The following is a 22,191-nucleotide window of genomic DNA, read 5'->3' as shown; positions in this document are numbered from 1 at the left end:
TCTTCTCATATGCTAGAATACAACATGTAGTTCTGATTCTGGTTTATATGAGGATGTACAGGTTCATGACACAGATAACCCATTTTTCATTGTGCTAGGTATTCACTCATTCAACACACTGCGCACTTCCTGTACACCTTGATCCATGACAGATGCTGACCATAACATGGTCAGATACAGGCCTGTTCCCAAGGATCTCATAGTGCAGTGAAGAGGACAAATAAGAAACAAATACATCAGGGGCGCCTGGGTGGCTCAGTCGTTAAGCATCTGCCTTCGGCTCAGGTCTTGATCCCAGGGTGCCAGGATCGAGCCCCGCATGGTGCTCCCTGCTCAGCGGGTGAGCCTGCCTCTCTCTCTCTCCCTCTGATGTTCCCCATGCTTGTAGTCTCTCCCTCTCTGTCTAATAAATAAATTAAAAAAAAAAAAAGAAACAAATACATCATAAACAAGACGGGCATATTTATCTTGAATAAATTAATTATACCTTGTCATTTTCACGATCAGAGATAGGAATGTCCATGCTCATTATAATACATCCTAAATGGCAATTTGATTATCTGAAGCCCTATCCTTTATATATTTCCTTTGTTTATTTTAGCCAGATGTCAAATTAAAAGAAAAGTCAATTTAAAAACCCCTTTGCAGGGATGAGTTAAGATGGTAGAGGAGTGGGGTGGCCCCTAAGCTTGCCTCATCCCTTGAACACAACTAGATAAGTATCAAATCATTTTGAACACCTAAGAAATTGATCTGAGGATTGAGAGAGCAAAACTGCACAGGAAGAAGCAAAATTGACCCCATCATGGAAGGTAGGAGTTATGGAGAGTTGATTTGGGGGAGAAAAGAACTGAGGCTGCTGTAATGGGGAGGGAGCCCTGATCATGGAGAGTGGAGAAAGACAGACAGACACACACACACACACACAGTGAATCAGCCTGCAGATATTGCACAAGAAAAACTCTTCCCCAAAACCACTGCCTGGGAAAAGGAAGGGGGCTGCTTACCGCAAGCATTGATAAGCAGTGGAGGACAAAGTCTGAAGTTTTGGAGGTCCGTGCCATCACCAGGGTTGTGCCTGGTGGGCTTGGCGGTGCTCTGGTGGGAAAGGAGGGTGGAAGCATAGGAGCAGGCAGTGTGGTCTCAGGATCCCCTTGGTTACATGGGAAGAAACCATTCCCCTGCTTGGAGCACATTTGGGAGAGGGGGCACAACCGCTCCAGGGACAAAAGACCTCATGGACACCACTGAGCTGCCCTGTTCCCTTGCAGAGGAACAAAGACACCAGCGAAGGACAGCAAGCCATGGTGCTCTTTTTGCTGATCTCTACCATAAACTCCAAACTGCTGTGCTATCATACAACTGATTTCTGGGAAAAAACAAGCAAATGGCAAAAGTGTGGGGAGACCCTCCCCCAGAGGATCAGCATGGGTCTGCCCCTCAGGGATGTCTAAAATTTGGAGTTTTGAAACCCAGCCCCACGCCTGAGATAAAACACAGGAGTACTGTACCACCTAGCAGGCAGACAGCTTGGATGCAGGCAGGGACCTGACAGAAGCTGGGGACACAAGAGAGGTGATTGTTTGATCTTTTGTGAGAGCTTCCTGAAGAGTGGCAGGTGCGAACTCACTGCTCAGGGGTCAAGAGAGTGGGGCAACACCATTCCCCCCACTGCACCCCTCCCACCCCTGCCCATCAGCACTGAATTCGTATCTTTCAATAATCACTCTGAGTGTGAAATGGACTAAATGCTCCAAACAAAAGATATAGGGTATCAGAATGAATAAACAACAAGACCTATCTATATGCTGCCTATAAGAGATTCATTTTAGACCTAAAGACACCTGCAGATTGAAACTGAGGGGCTGGAGAACTATTTATCATGCTAATGGCCATCAAAAGAAAGCCAGAGTAGCCATACTTATAACAGACAGACTACATTTTAAACCAAAGACTGTAAAAAGAGATGAAGAAGGGCACTAAAATTAAGGGGTTTATCCATCAAGAAGATCTAATTATAAATATTTATGCTCCAACTTCGGTGCTCCCAAATATATAAATCAATTAATAACAAACATAAACTCATTGATAATAATAATACAGAAATAGTAGAGGATTTTAACACCACTCATAGCAATAGACAGATCATCTAGAAAATCAACAAGGAAACAATGGCTTTGAGTGACACACTGGACCAGATGGACTTAATAGATATATTCAGAACATTTCATCCTAAAGCAGAGGAAAACACATTCTTTTCAAGTGCACATGGAACATTCTCCAGAATAGATCACACACTGGGTCACAAATCAGGACTCCATGAGTATAAAAAGATCAAGATTATATCATGCATATTTTCAGTTCACAACATTATGAAACTTCAAGTCAACCACAAGAAAAAATTTGGAAAGACCACAAATGTATGAAGATTAAAGAACATATAATAATGAACGAATGGGTAAACCAGGAAATTAAAGAAGAAATAAAAAAATACATGGAAGCAAATGAGAATGAAAACACGACAGTCCAAAACTTCTGGGATGCAGCAAAGGTGGCCCTAAGAGGTAAGTATATTGTAATACATGCCCACCTCAAGAAACAAGAACAGTCTCAAACACTACCTAACCTTACACCTTCAGGAGCTAGAAAAGGAACAGCAAATAAAGCCTAAAGCCAGAAGGAAAATAATATAGAGCAGAAATAAATTATATGTAAGTGCACCTGGGTGGCACAGTTAAGCGTCTGACTCTTGGTTTAGGTTAAGGTCGTGATCTCAGGATCTTGAGGTTGAGCCCTGCATTGGGCTTTGTGCTCAGTGAGGAGTCTGCTTAAGACTCTCTCTCTGCCCCTCCCCACTGTGCTTTCTCTTTCAAATAAATATATAAATGAATGTTAAAAAAAAAATAAAATCTTAAAAAAAAAGGGGGGCGCCTGGGTGGCTCAGTCGTTAAGCATCTGCCTTTGGCTCAGGTCATGATCTCAGGGTCCTGGGATCGAGCCCTGCATTGGGCTCCCTGCTCCACAGGAAGCCTGCTTCTCCCTCTCCTACTCCCCCGTTTGTGTTCCCTTGGTCTGTCAAATAAGTCTTTTTTTTTTTTAAAGATTTTATTTATTTTTCAACAGAGAGAGAGAGAGAGAGAGAGAGAGAGGGAACACAAGCAGGGGGAGTGGGAGAGGGAGAAGCAGGCTTCCCGCTGAGCGGGAAGCCCGATGTGGGACTCGATCCCAGGACCCTGGGATCATGACCTGAGCTGAAGGCAGATGCTTAACGACTGAGCCACCCAGACGCCCAATAAAGTCTTTAAAATATATATATACAACAAAAAACAGTAGAACAGATCAATGAAACTAAGAGCTGGTTAGAATGGCTAAAATCACAACTGAGGAAAGAAGAGATGTTGGCAAGGATGTGGAGAAAGGGGAAGTGCAAATCGGTGTAGACACTCTGGAAAACAGTATGGAGGTTCCTCAGAAAGTTAAAATAGAGCTACCTTATGACCCAGCAATTGCACCACTGTGTATTTATCCAAAGGGTACAAACATAGTGATTCAAAGGGGCACATGCACCCCAATGTTTATAGCAGTAATGTCCACAATAGCCAAAATATGGAAAAAGCCCAGATGTCCCTCAACAGATGACTGAGTAAAGAAGATGTGTGTACACACACACACACACACACACACACACACACACAGTGGTATATTACTCAGCCATCAAAAAGAATGAAATCTTGAATCACAGATCTGTACTTCTGAAACAAATAATGCAATATATGTTAAGAAAAAAAAATGAAGAAGAAGATAGCAGGAGGGGAAGAATGAAGGGCAGTAAGTCGGGAATAAGCCGGAGGGGGAGACGAACCATGAGAGACTACGGACTCTGAAAAACAAACTGAGGGTGCTAGAGGGGTGGGGGGTGGGGGATGGGTTAGCCTGGTGATGGGTATTAAAGAGGGCACATTCTGCATGGAGTACTGGGTGTTATGCACAAACAATGAATCATGGAACGCTACATCAAAAACTAATGATGTAATGTATGGTGATTAACATAACAATAAAAAATTAAAAAAAAAGAATGAAATCTTGCCATTTGCAATGACATGTAGATGGAACTAGGGGGGGATTATTCTAAGTGAAATAAGTCAGTCAGAGAAAGACAAATACCATATGATTTCACTCATATGTGGAATTTAAGAATCAAAACAGATGAACACAGGGGAAGGGAAGGAAAAACAAAATAAGAGGAAAACAGAGAGGGAGGCAAACCATAAGAGACTCTTAACTACAGGGAACAAACTGAGGGTTGCTGGAGGGGAGGTGGGTTTAGGGATGGGGTAACTGGGTGATGGGCATTAAGGAAAGCACTTGAAGTAGAGCAGTGGGTGTTATGTGCAAGTGATGAATCACTAAGTTCTACTCCTGATATTAATAATACAGTGTATGTTAACCTACTTGAATTTAAATAAGACCTAAAAAAATAAAAACAGAAACAAAGAAAAACTATATAAAAGTTTCTATGACCAAGCAAAAGGAGACTAGAATTTAAAATGCTTTCTTTTTAATACTACTAACTGCGTTTCCAAAAATGACATAATTCACATTTAAAGGTATCAATACTATAAATGTATCTTACAGTAGGAAATATAAGTATAAACAGATTATATAATTTTGCTTTATTGATATAATTTTACACACATAACCTTATATACTATCCAATAATATCCAAAGAAAACACCTACAAATGTACTTGTCTAGACAGTAGACAACAGTTTTTAAAATGAACCAAAATAGAGATTCTGGTTTCTCAGCTGCATGTGGTGGAATTATTTATGTATAAAGATCAACTCTTGTGTATTTACCACATTAAAGATATTTAACTTTGTTCCATGCCAGCCATGAGTGACAGTGCGAGAGATTCCACTGTTGGAAGAATAAAAATAAGGTTAAAAAATAGGTTTAAATATTTGAAAATAAGGCTTCAATAATTTCAGAACCGAAAGTATTTAATGACTTTCCAATTTTTAATTGATTATTTTAAATGTAAATAAAGATGATAATTGGTTTATTAAATACAAATTGGAAAAGCAGGATTTATTTTGTATTTCAGATTAATGTTGAAAACAAAACATCTGGCATTTCACTGAACAAATCACAGTTGTCCCCTATGTCTTAGAATCTGGAGTCAATTCATAACAAAATGCTATGTTCTAACCTATGAATGGATCCTATTTGCATAACAATCACCCAAAGCAAAAATGGACAAATAAGTCAATGTTTCCTCTAACACATTTCTAACATAGTGTTTTTTAAAATGTTCAGCTATTCTTAATTAGTACATCACAATTAGAATACGCAGAAAAAGGGAAGAGATTAACCCTGCACACTTAAAAAATCTTCTCCCTGTGACTCAATCCACAGACTTGTCTGCCTCACATGGTATTTTGAACTGTTACACATGTTACAGGGGGTACAGGAGTTTTTGAAACTGCCAAAAAAAAAAAACCCCAAAAACCCACCCCAAAACAATGCTTACCTTTTGAAAAGGAATAATTACAAAAGCTACACATAATAGTAAAGTATGACTGAGATCTACTCTGCCATCAGCTTTATTTAATAATAGTTCTAGAAATCCACTGGTGTAACAAATCATATACTAAAAAGCAGTATCTTTAGTCTCAGTGTTTTACATCTGATATTAATTCACCACATTGTAATTCTGAAAAAGCAAGTCAAAGTATGGCACAACTGCTGAAGGATTTTCCAGGTTTAAAAAGGTGAAAAATTCTAATTCTTTATGAGATTAGTACCAAAACAGTAACAGTGGACTTAGCTACAAGAAAACATAAAAGCAGTAATAATTTAACATGGTATACTCACAATGGGGAAAGGATCCTCTGCAGACAGCTTTGTTTAAAATGGTTACAAGAAACATATGGCAGTTTTTAAAATCCGACTCCATTTTCTCTATAGATTCCATTCTAGGAAAGAAAGTAAATTTCAATTAATAAGTATATAAAGGGTTAATGGGTAGGCTACAAAATATATTTGGAGTAATTTCAAATATACTTCAGTTTAATGTCCTAAGTCTTAAGATAATGAAATATAAAATTTCCTGCCCTACTTTAAAATACAAGCTTTCCAAATATTTGAAGGAAAAAGTCATTAGGACATAAAACTGTGCTCTTTTTGGATGATACTGGGTTCCGAAGCTGGGATGGCTGGGGATGTTCCCTTTTCCATTACACATTTCTGTATTTTTCATTTGTATATCTTCTTTTTGAAACAAATACATTAAAGATATAAAAGCCTACATTTTAAAATTATTAAAAAATGAGAGGGAAAAATCAAATAAGAAATCAGAGGGAGACAAATCGTAAGAGACTCTTAACTATAGGGAACAAACTGAGGGTTGCTGGAGGGGAGGTGGGTGGGGGGATGCGGTAACTGGGGGATGGGCATTAAGACGGCACTTATGTAATGAGCACTGGGTGTTGTATGCAACTGATCAATTATAGAACTCTACATCTAGAACTAATGATACACCATATGTTACCTAATTGAATTAATAAAATGTTATATAAAAATAAAATCTTAAAAAAACAAAAACTTTATTATGGGCAATATGGAACATACATAGGAGAGAGCACAGAGGACACTCACACACCCACATCCAGCTTCAGCAGTCATCTACTGCCAAGAGGCCCTGTGCACAGCCCAGCCCCACATTTAGGCAAATTTGAGACATCATAGCCCTTCTGTCATAAATATTTCAGTGTGTATACATTAAAGATAAAGACTCCTTTTAAAACAGAGCCACAACACTATTTACTTGAAAATATTTAACAATGATTTTTTAATATCATCAAATAAGCAGTGTTCAAAATTCATGTTGCTTTTGAAAATTTTCACTCTTCTGCTGTAAGTGAATCAGGGTCAATTAATTTCCATAAATTATAATGGCTGATAATTCTTCTGAAGTCCTCCTCACTCCCTGTTATTTTTCTCACAATTTACTTGTTGAAGAAACTGAAACAATTCAATTTTAGCCAAGCATATGCAGCAGTGTTATTTTCTCCTCCACCTCACAGTGGTATGGAAAGAAAAATGTGCTTTACATACTTTGCGACAGCCCTAACAAAGCAAGTAAGACTTTTATTTTCATACTGCCATTAAGAATTCTAAACTACACTTAGTATCTTCATTCAGAGTGTTCTGATGCAGCCATAGATTAAGATTTTAATTTTGATTAGCACTATCATGAATTCTCACCACCTTACTGACAAGTACAAGCTATTATTCCAAAAGTCTGGTCAATGAGACTTGCATTTTTATTTTAGGGAAGTAACAGAGGCATTATCATTACATTAATTTTATGAAGAAGACAGGATCAAACTACTGAACTGTACATTCAGGTTTACAGTACAGGATGGTATTCTAGATATGAAGAGCAAGCTCCTGGCTCAAAAACTGTCCTCTGACTTCACAGCATCTGTCTTTCTACATGATTCTGGACAATAGTCTACCGAGACATCCAGAATTTGCCTTAAAATAATTTAGCAAGTTATGAATAGGGGTGGGCACCAAGAGTTTGTTATGCAGTTCTCTCTACTTGTATGTTTGAAAGTGTTCATAATTAACAAAACCTATACAAGTAAACATGAATGCAATCTAAGAATATTTACTTGTTCCAATTAAAATTTTCAGGTATTTCTTCCTGTTTTACAACTCATAAAAGAACGGCACACTTTTAATGCTGCCTATTAAAGTGAAAAACTTCAACTCTTCCCTTAATGTAAGTGATATGTAATATATTGCCAAGATGTAAAAAGGCTCCCAGAATATACTTTATAAAAAAGGGTTTCGAGAATAAAGTCAGTTTAAAATTTTTTTAAAATTTAAATTGAATTTAATTAACATATCCTGTATTATTAGTTTCTGTGGTAGAACTGGTGATTCTTCAATTGCATATATATCACTCACTGCTCTCCTTCAAGTGCTTTCCTTAATGCAATGTTCATGTTTTGTTTCTTAAATTCCACATGTGAGTGAAATCATATGGTATTTGTCTTTCTCTGACTGACTTATTTCACTTAGCATAATCCCCTCTAGTTCCATCCACGTCATTGCAAATGGCAAGATTTCATTCTTTTTGATGGCTGAGTAATATACCACTGTGTCTGTGTGTGTGTGTGTGTGTGTACCCATACATACATACACATCTTCTTTACTCATTCATGTCACTGGTCATCTGGGCTCTTTCCATATTTTGGCTATTGTGGACATTGGGGCCATAAACATTGGGGTGCATGTGCCCCTTCGAATCACTATGTTTGTACCCTATGGATAAATACATAGTGGTGCAATTGCTGGGTCATAGGGTAGCTCTATTTTAACTTTCTGAGGAACCTCCATACTGTTTTCCAGAGTGTCTGCACTGGTTTGCACTCCCACCAATGTAAGAGGGTTCCCCTTTCTCCACATTCTTGCCAGTACCTGTTCTTTCCTGAGTTGTTAATTTTAGCCATTCTGCCTGGTGTGAGGTGGTATCTCATTGTGGTTTTGATTTGTAGTTCCCTGATGCTGAGTGATGTTGAGCATTTTTTCCTGTGTCTGTTGGTGATTTGTATGTCTTCTTTGGAGAAAGGCTGTTCATGTCTTCTGCCCATTTCTTGACTGGATTGTTTTTTGGGTGTTGAGTTGGTAAGTTTTTTTTTTTATAAGATTTTATTTATTTGTCAGGAGAGAGAGAGAGAGAGAGCACAAGCAGTGGGAGCAGGCAGAGGGAGAAGCAGGCTCCCCGCTGAGCAAGGAGCCTGATGTGGGACTCCATCCCAGGACCCTGGGATCATGACCTGAGCTGAAGGCAGATGCTTAATTGACTAAGCCACCCAGGCATCCTGATAAGTTCTTTATATTTGGATACTAGCTCTTTATCAGATGTCATTTGTGAATATCTTCTCCCATTCCATAGGCTGCCTTTAGTTTTGTCGACTGTTTCCTTTGCTGTGCAGAAGCTTTGTATTTTGATGAAGTCCCAATAGTTCATTTTTACTTTTGTTTTCCTTGCCTTTGGAGATATGTCTAGCAAGAAGTTGCTGTGGCTGAGGGCAAAGAGGTTGCTGCCTGTGTTCTCCTCTAGGATTTTAATGGATTCCTGTCTCACATTTAGGTCTTTCATCCATTTTGAGTTTATTTTTGTGTATGGTGTAAGCAAGTGGTCCAGTTTCATTCTTCTGCATGTAGCTGTCCAACAGTCCCAACACCATTTGTTGAAGAGACTGTCTTTTTCCCATTGGATAGTCTTTCCTGCTTTGTTGATTAGTTGACCATACAGTTGAGGGTACATTTCTGGGTTCTCTGTTCTGTTCCATTGATCTGTGTCTGTTTTTATGCCAGTACCATACTGTCTTGATGATTATAGTCTGTAATACAGTGTGGAGTCCGGAATTGTGATGCCTCCAGCTTTGGCTTTCTTTTTCAACATTCCTTTAGCTACTCAGGGTCTTTCCTATGTTCCATACGAATTTTAGGATTGTTTGTTCCAGCTCTGTGAAAAATGCTGGTGGTATTTTGGTAGGGATTGCACTGAATGTGTAGATTGCTCTGGGTAGCACAGAAATTTTAACAAAATTTGTCCTTCCGACCCATGAGCATGGAATCTTTTTCCATTTCTTTCATAAGTGTTCTATAGTTTTCAGAGTACAGATCCTTTACGTCTTTGGTTAGGTTTATGCCTAGGTATCTGATGGTTTTGGTGCTATTGTAAATGGGATGGAGTCCTTGATTTCTATTTCTTCTGTCTCATTGTTGGTGTACAGAAATGCAACTGACTTCGGTACATTGATTTTATATACTGCCACTTTGCTGAATTCCTGTATGAGTCCTAGCAGTTTTTGGGTGGAGTCTTTCAGGTTTTCAACATAGATTATCATGTCATCTGTAATGAATGAAAGTTTGACTTCTTTGCTGATTGGATGCTTTTTATTTCTTTTTGTTGTCTGATTGCTGTTGCTAGGATTTCTAGTATTATGTTGGACAGTGGTGAGAATGGACATCCCTGTCATGTTCCTGACCCTACAGGAAAAGCTCTCAGTTTTTCCCCCTTGAGGATGATATTTGATGTGGGTTCTTTGTATGTTGAGAAATGTTCCCTCTATCTCCTCTATCCCTACTTTTTGAGGGTTTTTATCAAGAAAGAATGTTGTACTTTGTCAATGCTTTTTCTGTATCAATTGAGAGGATCATATGGTTCTTGTCCTTTCTTTTATTAATGTGGTCTATCACCTTGATTGATTTGCGGATGTTGAACAACCCCTGCAGCCCAGGAATAAATCCCACTTGGTCCCAGTGAATAATCTTTTTAATGTATTGTTGGATCCTATTAGCTAGGATCTTGGTGAGAATTTTTGCATCCATCCTCATCAGAGATTTGGTCTGTAATTTCCTTTTTAGTGGGGTCTTTGGTTTTGGGATCAAGGTAATGCTGGCTTCATAGAGTAAGTCTGGAAGTTTTCCTTCTATTTCTATTTTTTTCAAACAGCTTCAGAAGAATAGGTATTAATTCTTTAAATGTTTGGTAGAATTCTGCTGGGAGGCCATCTGGCCCTGGACTCTTATCTGTTGGGAGATTTTTGATTACTGCTTCAATTTCTTTGCTGGTTATGGGTCTGTTCAGGTTTTCTATTTTTCCTGTTTTAGTTTTGGTAGTTTTAAGTTTCTGGGAATGAACTAATTTCTTCCAGATGGCCCAATTTGTTGCCATATAGTTGCTCATAATATTCTAATTGTTTGTATTTTTTGGTGTTGGTTCTGATTTCTCCTCTTTCATTCATGATTTTATTGATTTGGGTCCTTTCTCTTTTCTTTTTGATAATCTGGCTAGGGGTTTATTGATCTTATTAATTCTTCCAAAGAACCAGCTACTAGTTTCATTATCTGTTCTATTGTTTGTTTTTATTTCTATGATTTCTGCTCTAATCTTTATTGCTGGATTTAGGCTTTATTTGCTGTTCTTTTCCCAGCTCCTTTAGGTTTAAGGTTAGGTTCTGTATTTGAGACTTTCCTTGCTTCCCGAGGAAGGCTTGTATTGCTATATACTTCCCTTTTACGATCAGCTTTACTGTATCCCAAGGGTTTTGAACTGTCATATTTTCATTTTCATTTCCTTCCACGTGTTTTTAAATTCTTTAATTTCTTGGTTGACCCATTCATTCCTTAGTAGGATGCTTTTAACCTCCAAGTGTTTGTGTTCCTTCCAAATTTTCTTTTGTGATTGAAGTTTTAAAGCATTATGATCTGAAATAGGCAGGGCATAATCTATTTTTTGGTACCAGCTGACACCTGATTTGTGACCCAGTATGTGATCTATTCTGGAGAATGTTCCATGTGTACTTGAGATGAATGTGTATTCTGTTGCTTTAGGATGAAATGCTCTGAATATATCTGTGAAGTCCATTGGTCCATTATGTCTTTCAAAGCCCTTGTTTCCTTGTTGATCTTCTGCTTAGATGATCTGCCCATTGCTGTAAGTGGGGTGTTAAAGTCCCCTACTATTATATTATTATCAATGTGTTTCTTTAATTTTGTTATTAGTTGGTTTATATGTTTGGCTGCTCCCATGTTAGGAGCATAAATATTTACAACTGTTCCATCTTCCTGTTGGATAGACCATTTAATTATGATATAGTGTCCTTCTTTATCTCTTATTACAGTCTTGGATTTAAAATCTAGTTTGGCTAGGGATGACTACTCTGGCTTTTTTTTTTATGCCCATTAGCATGATAAATGGTTCTCCACCCCCTCACTTTCAATCTGTAGGTGTTGCTGGATCTAAAATGAGTGTCTTTTAAGCAGCATATTGATAGGTCTTTTTTTTTTCTTAATACATTCTGATACCCTATGTCTTTTTTTTAAATTTTTTATTATGTTAATCACCATACATTACATCATTAGTTCTTGATGTAGTGTTCCATGATTCATTGTTTGTGCATAACACCCAGTGCTACCCTATGTCTTTTGATTGGAGCATTTAGCCCATTTACATTCAGAGTTAATTATTGAAAGATACGAATTTAGTGTCATTGTATTACTTGTAAAGTCACTGTTCCTGTAGATTGCCTCTGTTACTTTTCGGTCTTCGTTACTTTTGGGCTCTCTCTTTGCTCAAAGGATTCCCTTTAATATTTCTTGCAGGGCTGGTTTAGTGTTCACAAATTCCTTTGGTTTTTGTTTTCCTGGAAACTCTTTATTTCTCCTCTATTCTGAATGACAGCCTTGCTGGATAAAGTATTATTGGCAGCATATTTTTCCCATTTAGCACCTTGAATATATCATGCCAGTCCTTTCTGGACTGCCAGGTCTCTGTGGCCAGGTTTGCTGCCAGCCTTATGTTTCTACCCGTGCAGGTTCAAGACCTCTTGTCCCAAGTGGCTTTCAGGATTCTCTATTTCTGAAATTTGCAGGCTTCACTATTATATGTTGAGGGGTTGACCTATTTTTATTGATTTTGAGGGTGGGGCTCTCTGTTCTTTCTGGATTTGAACGTTTGTTTCCTTCCCCAGATTAGGGAAGTTCTCAGCTATAGTTTGTTCAAATAAACCTTCTGCCCCTCTCTCCATTTTCTGTGACCCCTATTATCCGGATATTATTTTGCTTTATGGAATCGCTAACTTCTTACAGTCTCCCTTTGTGATCCAGTAGTTGTCTTTCTTTTCGCTTCTTTATTTTCCATCATTTTGTCTCCTATAACACTGACTCTCTCCCCTGCCTCATTCATCCTCATTAGAGCCTCCATTTTTTACTGCATCTCAGTAATATCATTTTTTATTTTGTCCTGATTAGATTTTAGTTTTTATTTCTCCAGTAAGGGATTTTGTAGTGTCTCCTATGGTTTTTTCAAGCCCAGACAGTATCTTTATAATCACTTTAAATTCTAGTTCAGACATCTTAGTTGTATCCATATTTAAATCCCTGGCATTGAGTGCTACCCCCTGTTCTTTCTTTCATGGTGAATTTCTCCATCTGGTCATTATGTCCAGAAAAGAATAGAAGAAAGAGAAAAGACAACAATACCAACAAGAACAACAGAAAAAAATAACAAAACAAACCAGAAGAAAACAAAATCAAGACAAAATAAAAAATCAAACCACAATGAACTGAACGAAACAAAATACTAGATTCTGGATTTATTTTGCTCTGCTTGTTAAAAGAAACTAGATTTCAAAATAGGAAAGAAAGGAAAACATATATATATATAATAAAGTATATAAAATATACAATGAATAGAAAGCAAATATATATATAATGTATATATAAAAATAAAGAATTGAAAAAATAAGAAAACAGAGAAAAAATAAAACTGAAAGACTAAAGAATAATAAAACAACTGCAAATGCTATATATTGTTTTCCCCAAGAGCTGAAGTTTTGCAGTTCTGTATGATAGGTAAATTTGGTGCTCGTTGGTTGTTCCTGCTGGTCTTCTGGGGGAGGGGCCTGTTGTGCTGATTCTCCGGTGCCCTTGTGGTGGGAAATTGCACCTTCCTTGTCGGGGGGCCAAGCTCAGTGTTAGTGGCTCCGGATTCCACTTCGTGGTGCTGTTTTGCTCCCTGATGGCTTTCAGTACCAATGGGGGGGGAGGATGAAAATGGTGGCGCCCCACTCTCTAGCCCAGAGCTGAAAGTTTGTGCCCCCCACTCTTCAGTGAGCCCTCACAGAAAAGCAGTCATTCTTTTACATTAAAAGCCAGTTTTAAAAGGAAAGCTGAAATGGTCACAATGCAGAGGTTCCACAAGCTACATACTTACTGCCATGCCCCCAGACCTGCTTGCCAACCATCTGCAAACATGAGAGCCAAATTCAATACCTTCATGATGGCTTCTTTCACAAAACTGACCTGGAGATTAAAGCCACAGACAGAATACAGGCTCTGTAACTATGTTTGGACACTGACACCAACACTTTTATTTAATCTACATGAGTCACAAAAAAAGTTCATCAATGCAATGACAGCCTTCAATATAATATGGAAAGGTGCTAGGCTGTGAATAAGTGCACTTGGAATTAGGCCACCCATCTAATGCACTGTGACATAGGAAGTATTAGCAGCAAAGTCTGACCAACAGAGCAAGTCACCATTTCCTAGGATGGTTATTTGAATTCACCAACAAAAGGGAGGAAGTAGTCCAATGGCTGTAAATTGACTTAATCCCATACACTCTCACTAAGCTGGATGCACTTCCTGACTAAAGCACTATTATTCCACAACTGCAGACACAATTTTCCAATTGAATCCAAGTGCAGTAAAGGGTGCAGATGATCATAATACAGTTCTCATCTATTTCTCTTAGATATAATTTCTAGTAATATGGCACAAATTTGTAACTTTATTTGATTTGGTCATTCCTTATAGAATATTTTGCTTAGTAAGTATAAAATCTAGGTGGCCAAATCTGCAGATGACATCTCACATACCTTTTCTCTCAGCAAACATCGATCATGGATGGTTGACAAGTATCTATAATGAATCTTAATCAACTGATCTAAATCCTTGGCTTCTTCAACTTGATGTTGAAACTCCAGCCCTGTACTGTGAAGAATCTTGAAGAGAAAGATGAAAAGTTTAATTAGCAGACTTCTTTGAGGACTTGAATGCTAGACACAAAACTTTTTACCAACCTCTTCTACTCCTCTCAAATTCTTTCTTCAGTAATTACAACTGTAAAATTTACAAAGTACATGCTTTAAAGGCTGACATTCTTATCCTAGAATAATGGTGGGGCCAGTTCTTTAGGAAATCCATTTGCACAGTAAATGAATGCCTTACTTTGGACCAACAGACTATTCCTGGTGGGGAGGGGCAAATACATCAAATCACATACAAAATGCATTGGTTTTGTTTTGTTTGTTTAATTATCAGGTAAATTGAACTTACATGTTTTTATAAGTTCCAATGTTTTTATAATGATCTTTCTTTAAAAGGAGCATAGACATACTTTAACTAGAAAACAAGAAACAAGCAAAAACTTAACTTCCTACCATTTGCTCTCAATAATTAAGAGTTTAAGACTGCCTCTGAAAGCCAATGCATGGTAAGCAGAAAGCACCTCTGCCACATGCATCATGTCTAAAACACAGGCTTTAAAGGCTCACTTCTTCCAAATAAAATGAGTTTTAGAACTTGTATACAAATGAGTTTTTTTTAAAGCAACCATTTTAAATCCCAAATGAGTACTGTCTTCCAAGAATACTGCTATTGTTCAAATATCTGAACTCCTCTTCCAGACTTCCTCTAGATCTGGTTTTAAGATGTATAAGAAAAGCAGTTTCATTTACTTCATAATGGGTTGCTTCTTGTTTCTAAGAAAAAATATATAATCCGGCTGCATCTTCCTCCTTACACACACTAGCCTGACAGATTTTTGGCTGTTACTAAAATTTGAAGCCATTTTCCAGGGACAGATCTGTCACCACTGATAGTTTAAAAGTCTATACTGCAAGTTCTGAAGGCAATTCCAGAAGAGGAGCTCTGGGTACGCCCATCCCAAGAGGCTGCTGGACAGGAGGGACTCTCTGGATACACGTGCTCTGGCATGTTTAAAAAAACACTTCCCCCCACTGCCAATATTTATGATCAAATATTTTATGTGTGTTATTTTCATACTTATAGTCTACAAGTATTTTGTGGGCTCTTATAAATATATCAGAAGTAATCCAGACACAGACCCTGGTCATGATGTAGTTGTGTAAGCTGTTCACAAAGTGCATGAGCTTTACTCTCAAGAGGAACATACGATGAATCTGCTGTCTTATTGGTTCCTTTTGTGGTCCAAACTGAGCAGTTGTGTCTTGTTCACATAAAAGTCCTTCTCTGAGTTGTGGTTTTCCAGCAGTATTAGCTAGTTCTGTACAAGATTGAAAGAGCAGAGTCAGTGGGAAGAACATCTACTCAAATTCCACCCATGCCACTGTACAGGGGTGGGACTTCTGATGTGGTCATCAACCTGCAAAGGGCACTCTACAGGAGGCACATTAGGGACCCTGCCTTCAGTGTCTCTGGAAGGTAAAGCAGTGAAGTTCCCCTTATCACCATCATTAAAACATAAATGCCAAGTCCAAATACTTTGTCATGAAAATTTTTTTTGCATAATTTAAGAATATTTATTCTGGCTAAATTCCTCATCAAGCTGTTATATTTCAGACTGACTGCAGTACAATTCCCTGGTATTTCATTCAGGGAAGTTAATTTTGACAACTGTAAAACCTTTGCTATAAATACTTGTTATTTGGGCACTTGTGTATACATAAATAATGACCAAAGATCACCCACTTCTTTATTTCAGGGCTAAAATTCAATTATAATTTATCTGTTGAAAACAAATCTTACCACCAAATAGTAGAACATCCAGACTATATTTTGCCCACTTTATTTGCAATAAGAGAAGGAACACCTGATTATAAATTTTTTGACATTCCAAACTTATAACAATATCCACAGGCCATGGGATCTATGAAAACAAAAATAGAAAATTAGAGTAGAAAGTAACCTATTACTTGCATGTTGTAATTTTAATAGAAAACAATGTTCTTAAAAAACATATCAGCACATACCTTATAGCTCAGGGTCAGACCATCTAAGATATGAACAGGGAGTTTCTTCTTGGTTGTGTCAACATTTTCATAAGATATAGACAGACTAGATAAAGAAATTTCAGTTTTAGTTTGTGAAAGTACTATGCTCAAATAAAAATACTCTTTATATTTCGATAAAGGTTTTCTAGCATATATTCCAGAATAGGAATTTGGTTTTAGAAGAGGGTAAAGTTTTTAAATAATGGGTTTAGCTATGAAAGAAAAGAGACACTTATATGTAGTAAGTTAGGAAAAAAGTAGAAGTCAGGGAAGAAGATATAATGGTAATAGGCTGGGTGCTTAATTCTGATAAAATTCAGGCAACAGGCTCAGAAGATAGACCCTCTGCTGAGGGCAGTGGAGGGAGACTGCTCTCTTTGCCCTGGAGAGTGTGTGTGCAAGTCCATCAATAGCAATGGGGTCTGCTTCTAAAGCAAAGGTGTATATACACTGCTTCACCCACTCTTTCCTAACACTGGTTTGAATGTGACTCTCAATAGAAAGAAGCAACAAATGTGCATGGAAATGTTCTTGCACCAGGCACCACATGGACACTTAACTGCCCTTACTCATTTAATCCTCAGAGTAGTCCTGTCAGTGGACTGGGAAATGATGTAACTCTCCCACAGCATCATATGATGAAACCAGGATGCAGACCATGTAAGGTTTAAGTGTAACACAGAGGTGGGGAGGCAGCCTTACAACCAGAGATGGAAAGCAGTGTGTGACTTATAAATTAGCCAATTCATTCCATGTCACAGGCATTAGTCAGAATTTTTTTTAGCTTGTAAATTATGTGCATCCACTGAGTACTTAGTAGGCACTTACTGAATACCTTATTTGTCAGTCATCATGCCAAGCGGGTGAAAGAAAGTCAATCCCTTCTCCCCGTCTAGGGGCTCATAGCCCAGAGAATACCCCAGAGCAGACACAAGGTGCTGCACCAATTCAGGCCAAGCAGGACTTTGTAGGAGAGCAGACCACTGCCAGGCCATGCAAATGGAAGAGCACCTAACTGGAGGAAGCTATGAAGCAGGGAGAGTACAGCTCTTCAGCAAACAAGAAATATTCCAAATTCCTGAAATGGAAAGTGTGGTAGAAGAGAGAACATGATGTGTCTGTATGTGTACACGTACTAGAATTGAGGCTGGGAAATGAACCAGATAGTAAAACTTGCCCTCTCATGAGATGGAGCTCAGCCCATCTGTTATGAGGAGCCAATGAGGAACCTGAACACAACTGGTGGAGGGAGTTGCTGGTACCACTGTAGTCACTCTGGTGGCCCTGTCGGGGTCCAATGGAAGGGAGTGAAGTTGAGACACAGAGACAGTCAGGAGGTGTCAGAGAGGAGCTCTTGAGTGAGCACTGAGAGGTAAGGGGAAACGTTATCTAGGAGGCAGAACTGAACAACCAGGGAGGTGTAGGAGCTAGGACAGAGGAAGGAATCCAGGATGAGCCACACTGCCTTTGGACACTGGGATGAACAATGGTGCTCTACTAGAAGAGACAAAAGATTGTTTGGGATGAGACAATGACCTCAGTTTTGGATACATGACATTTGAGTGTAGTCACAAGCTGCTGGCTGTGTAGGCACCTAGGCTAAAGGTACTGATCTGCAGGTCACTGAAGCCATTAACTGGGACTGGAACTGTCGGAGGCAGGAGTGCTGACTGAGGCAGTAGAGCGAGAAGCTGTGCCAAAGGCAGGTGGGAAGCAAGAGGCCCACAAAGAGATTACAGAAAGAGTAGCAGGGATATGGGAGGGTTGTTAAGGCACGGATACTGGTCAGGGCAGGGGAGCAGCACTGGCACTGATGCTGGAATTGAGAGGGAGACTCGAGGGCCAGACTCAGAAAGCCTGAGGAGGCAGACAGCTGCTTAGAACATATGGAAGCCACAGCAGAAGGGGTCCCCGGGGGTGGCTCATTTCTCCTGAAATCTATGAATAGAATGCAATCTCAATAAAAATACCATCTAAGTTTTTGTTTTGGTGAGGCTAGACAAGTTGACAATAAAGTACATTTGGACAAATAAACAAGAATAGCCAGGAAAGCCCTATTATTAAAACAGGATGTTATTAGCACATGAATAAACAGAACAGGGAAACAGAATGGAAAATCTAGAAAGATACTCAAGTACATATGAAAACTTAATGATAAAGGGGCATGTCAAATAAATGCAGGAAAGATGGATTGTCTTTTTAAAGAAGTGATGGAAACCAATTAGTCATTTGGAAAAAGATAAAACTAGATCTATTTCTTTTTTAGCTGGATAAGTTCCAAATAGATCAATATCTAAATGTAAAAATACCTATTCAAGTATTAGGATAAAAGATGGGTGAATTTCTTTGTAACCTGCAAAGAAGTAAAACTTTCTTAACTCAAAATCTAGAAGTAGTAAGACAAAAGATTGATAAATTATAAAACTAAAAAAATCTACATGACCAAACAACAAAAAATTACTATACCATAAGCAGAATGAAAAGACAAATGTCGAATTGGGAAATGTATATAATATAAATAGCTTCTAAAAATGGAGAATAAGAGACCAATAACCTGATACTAACAGAAATGGTGGCAAAATATATGGATAGTTCACAATAAAAAATTTCAAAAATAAACATGGAAAGATGATAAAGCTCACTCATAATCAGAAAAATGTAAATGAAAACTATACTGAGATACTGTTTCTCATCAGACTGGCAAAATTCCAAAAGTCTGACAACATATTCTGTTGGTGAGGCTGTGGAGAAAGCCACTCTACACATTGCTGGTGGGAATCAGAAAGAATACAGGCCATATGAAAAGAAATTTGGGAACAGCTAGCAGAATTACACATAAATTTACCTTTTTACCCAGCAATCCCATTATAGGAATATATTCCAAAATTACACTGGCAAAAATATGAAGTGAGAGGTACGAAACTAGTTAGTCATTGCAGATATGCACAGGAGAAGAACAGAAACCCAAATGCCCACCAACAGGACAACTGACTGAAAAGAATACAGTGGAAAGCCAGTCAACTGTAAAGGAGTAAGGATAAGCTCTCTAGCTTATAAATGGAGTGGGTGTGAGATACATTAGTAACATAAGAAAAATAAACCAAATGTCAGAGTAGGCAATGCATGCTACCTTTTGTACAACATGCAATGGTTGCCTAAAGGAAAGGGAGCAGGAACAGGAATAGAAGACAGATCTCCCTAGAAGTACCACTGTACCAATGATTTTAACTTAAGAAATATACAGCTGTTTATATAATTAAGAAACAAAATTGAATCAAGGAAAAAAAAGCAGTTCCTAAAAGTAGAAAACTAAAACAAATGAACTTGACCCTATATTAAGTTGGTGGCATAATCACATGGAGAATTATTCCAAGTGACTTTGAACTAGACTATTCTGATGATTTGATAGTATAGGAAGAGAAAACAATCACAAACAGTAATTTAAACTCTCAGTGGACTTGTTGCTATTACTGTCACTTTGGAACTACTATTTATTATAGAATAAAAAAATCATTAGTCATGTCAGTGTGTTAATAAGCACTCAAGAGAAGAAATACAAAGGAAAATCAAAGAAGTGAAAACTAATCTTTAATATAAATTGGAAATATCAATATGAAATTATGATTATTCTTCCTACACATTTCAATTCTCTGTCCACTGAGAAAGCCCAGAAGTACTGACAATCCAATACTGATGAATACTCTGGCATGCAGATAAAGGGCTTTTTAAGTCACCAAATAGATGGGACCAGTGCTCCTGGGAAAGGTGCACAAGCCTAAAGCAGGAGGTGCACAGGACAAGCCTGTACATCTGACTAGTCCTGAAAGTAAGGACACACTCTGAGATTACTAGGGTCATATGAAGGGGTACCCTCTGGGTAAAAATGCGAGTCTGAGCAATAAAAAAAAGAAAAATCGTAATAGACCGTGACATTAAATATACCAAATTCATGAATTTCTGCTGGTGGTGAAAAACAACTTTCCCTGGCTCCCTCCTGGGGTTGCTAGGCACCAATTTCTTCTTATGGAAAGAACCCAGCTGTTACTCTGCTTTTACTAACCACATAATTGATAAAAATTCTGTTTTTATGGAGGAATTAAAGGTAATAAAAAAGAATGACATAAAAATCAAAGAAATTAAAATAATCTACTAAGTAGATTAGGTAACCTGGCATGGCTGTGAGGAAAGGAATGCTTTGTCTGGCATATCATGTTCATTATTATGACTACTATTTTTTTTAAAGATTTATTTATTTGTTAGTTATGTTATGTCAGTCACCATACAGTACATCATTAGTTGTTGATGTAGTGTTCCATGATTCACTGTTTTCAAATAACACCCAGTGCTCATTGCAGTATGTGCCCTCCTTAATACCCATCACTGGGCTAACCCATCCCCCCACCCCCTTCCCCTCCTAAAACCCTCAGTTTGTTTCTCGGAGTCCATAGTCTCTCATGGTTTGTCTCCCACTCCGATTTCCCCCCCTTCATTTTCCCCTTCCTTCTCCTAATGTCCTCCATGCTATTCCTTATGATCCACAAATAAGTGAAACCATATGATAATTGACTTTCTCTGTTTGACTTATTTCACTTAGCATAATCTCCTCTGGTCCCATCTATGTTGATGCAAATGTTGGGTATTCATCCTTTCTGATGGCTGAGTAATATTCCATTGTATATATGGACCACCTCTTCTTTATCCATTCATCTGTAGAAGGGCATCTTGGCTCCTTCCAGTTTGGATATTGTGGACATTGCTGCTATGGACACTGGGGTGCATATGGCCCTTCTTTTGACTACATCTGTGTCCTTGAGGTAAATACCAAGTAGTGCAATTGCTGGGTCATAGAGTAGCTCTATCTTTAACTTTTTGAGGAACCTCCACACTGTTTTCCAAAGTGGGTGTACCAACTTGCATTCCCACTAACAGTGTAAGAGGGTTCCCTTTTCTTTACAACCTCTCCAACATTTGTTGTTTCTTGCCTTGTCAATTTTTGCCATTCTAACTGGTGTAAGGTGGTATCTCAATGTGGTTTTGATATGAATTTCCCTGATGGCTAATAATGTTGAACATTTTTTTTCATGTGTCTTTTAGCCATTTGTATGTCTTCTTTGGAGAAGTGTCTGTTCATGTTTTCTGTCCATTTACTGACTTGTTTTTTGGGTGTTGAGTTCAAGAAGGTCTTTATAAATCTTGGATACCAGCCCTTTATCTGTAGTGTCATTTGCAAATATCTTCTTTGATTCCGTGGGTTGCCTCTTACTTTTGTTGGCTGTTTCCCCTACAGTGCAGAAGCTTTTTACCTTGAAGTCCCAAAAGTTTATGTTTGCTTTTGTTTCCCTTGCCTTTGGAGATGTGTCTTGAAAGAAGTTGCTGTGGCTGATGTCGAAAAGGTTACTACCTATGTTCTCCTCTAGGATTTTGATGGATTCCTGTCTCACATTGAGGTCTTTCATCCATTTTGAGTTTATCTTTGTGTATGGTGTAAGAGAATGGTCTAGTTTCATTCTTCTGTATATAGCTAATTTTCCCAGCACCATTTATTGAAGAGACTGTCTTTTTT

General features: G+C 38.1%; 1 protein-coding gene across 4 annotated transcripts in view; it reads right to left on the bottom strand.

Moving 5' to 3' along the window:
- Positions 1-346: 346 nt before the first annotated feature.
- Positions 347-22,191, bottom strand: part of TUBGCP5 (tubulin gamma complex associated protein 5) — a 102,146-nt gene continuing 80,301 nt past the window's right edge. For 3 of the 4 annotated variants that reach the window (XM_027571919.1, XM_027571917.1, XM_027571920.1), the window contains exons 17-23: positions 16,608-16,692; positions 16,384-16,504; positions 15,723-15,901; positions 14,472-14,597; positions 13,805-13,893; positions 5,878-5,978; positions 4,533-4,920 (exon numbers count right to left, since the gene is read on the bottom strand). In XM_027571919.1, coding sequence (XP_027427720.1) covers positions 4,874-4,920; positions 5,878-5,978; positions 13,805-13,893; positions 14,472-14,597; positions 15,723-15,901; positions 16,384-16,504; positions 16,608-16,692 — 748 coding nt within the window. In that variant the 3' untranslated portion in view covers positions 4,533-4,873. Of the gene's footprint in view, positions 404-4,532; positions 4,921-5,877; positions 5,979-13,804; positions 13,894-14,471; positions 14,598-15,722; positions 15,902-16,383; positions 16,505-16,607; positions 16,693-22,191 lie in introns of those variants that run through there. The other variant, XM_027571918.1, reaches the window with a different exon arrangement.

Source organism: Zalophus californianus, chromosome 6 (assembly GCF_009762305.2).
Source record: "Zalophus californianus isolate mZalCal1 chromosome 6, mZalCal1.pri.v2, whole genome shotgun sequence".
NCBI lineage: Eukaryota > Metazoa > Chordata > Mammalia > Carnivora > Otariidae > Zalophus > Zalophus californianus.
The sequence above is the reverse complement of the archived record's forward strand: the minus strand, read 5'-3'. Positions and strand labels throughout refer to the sequence as shown.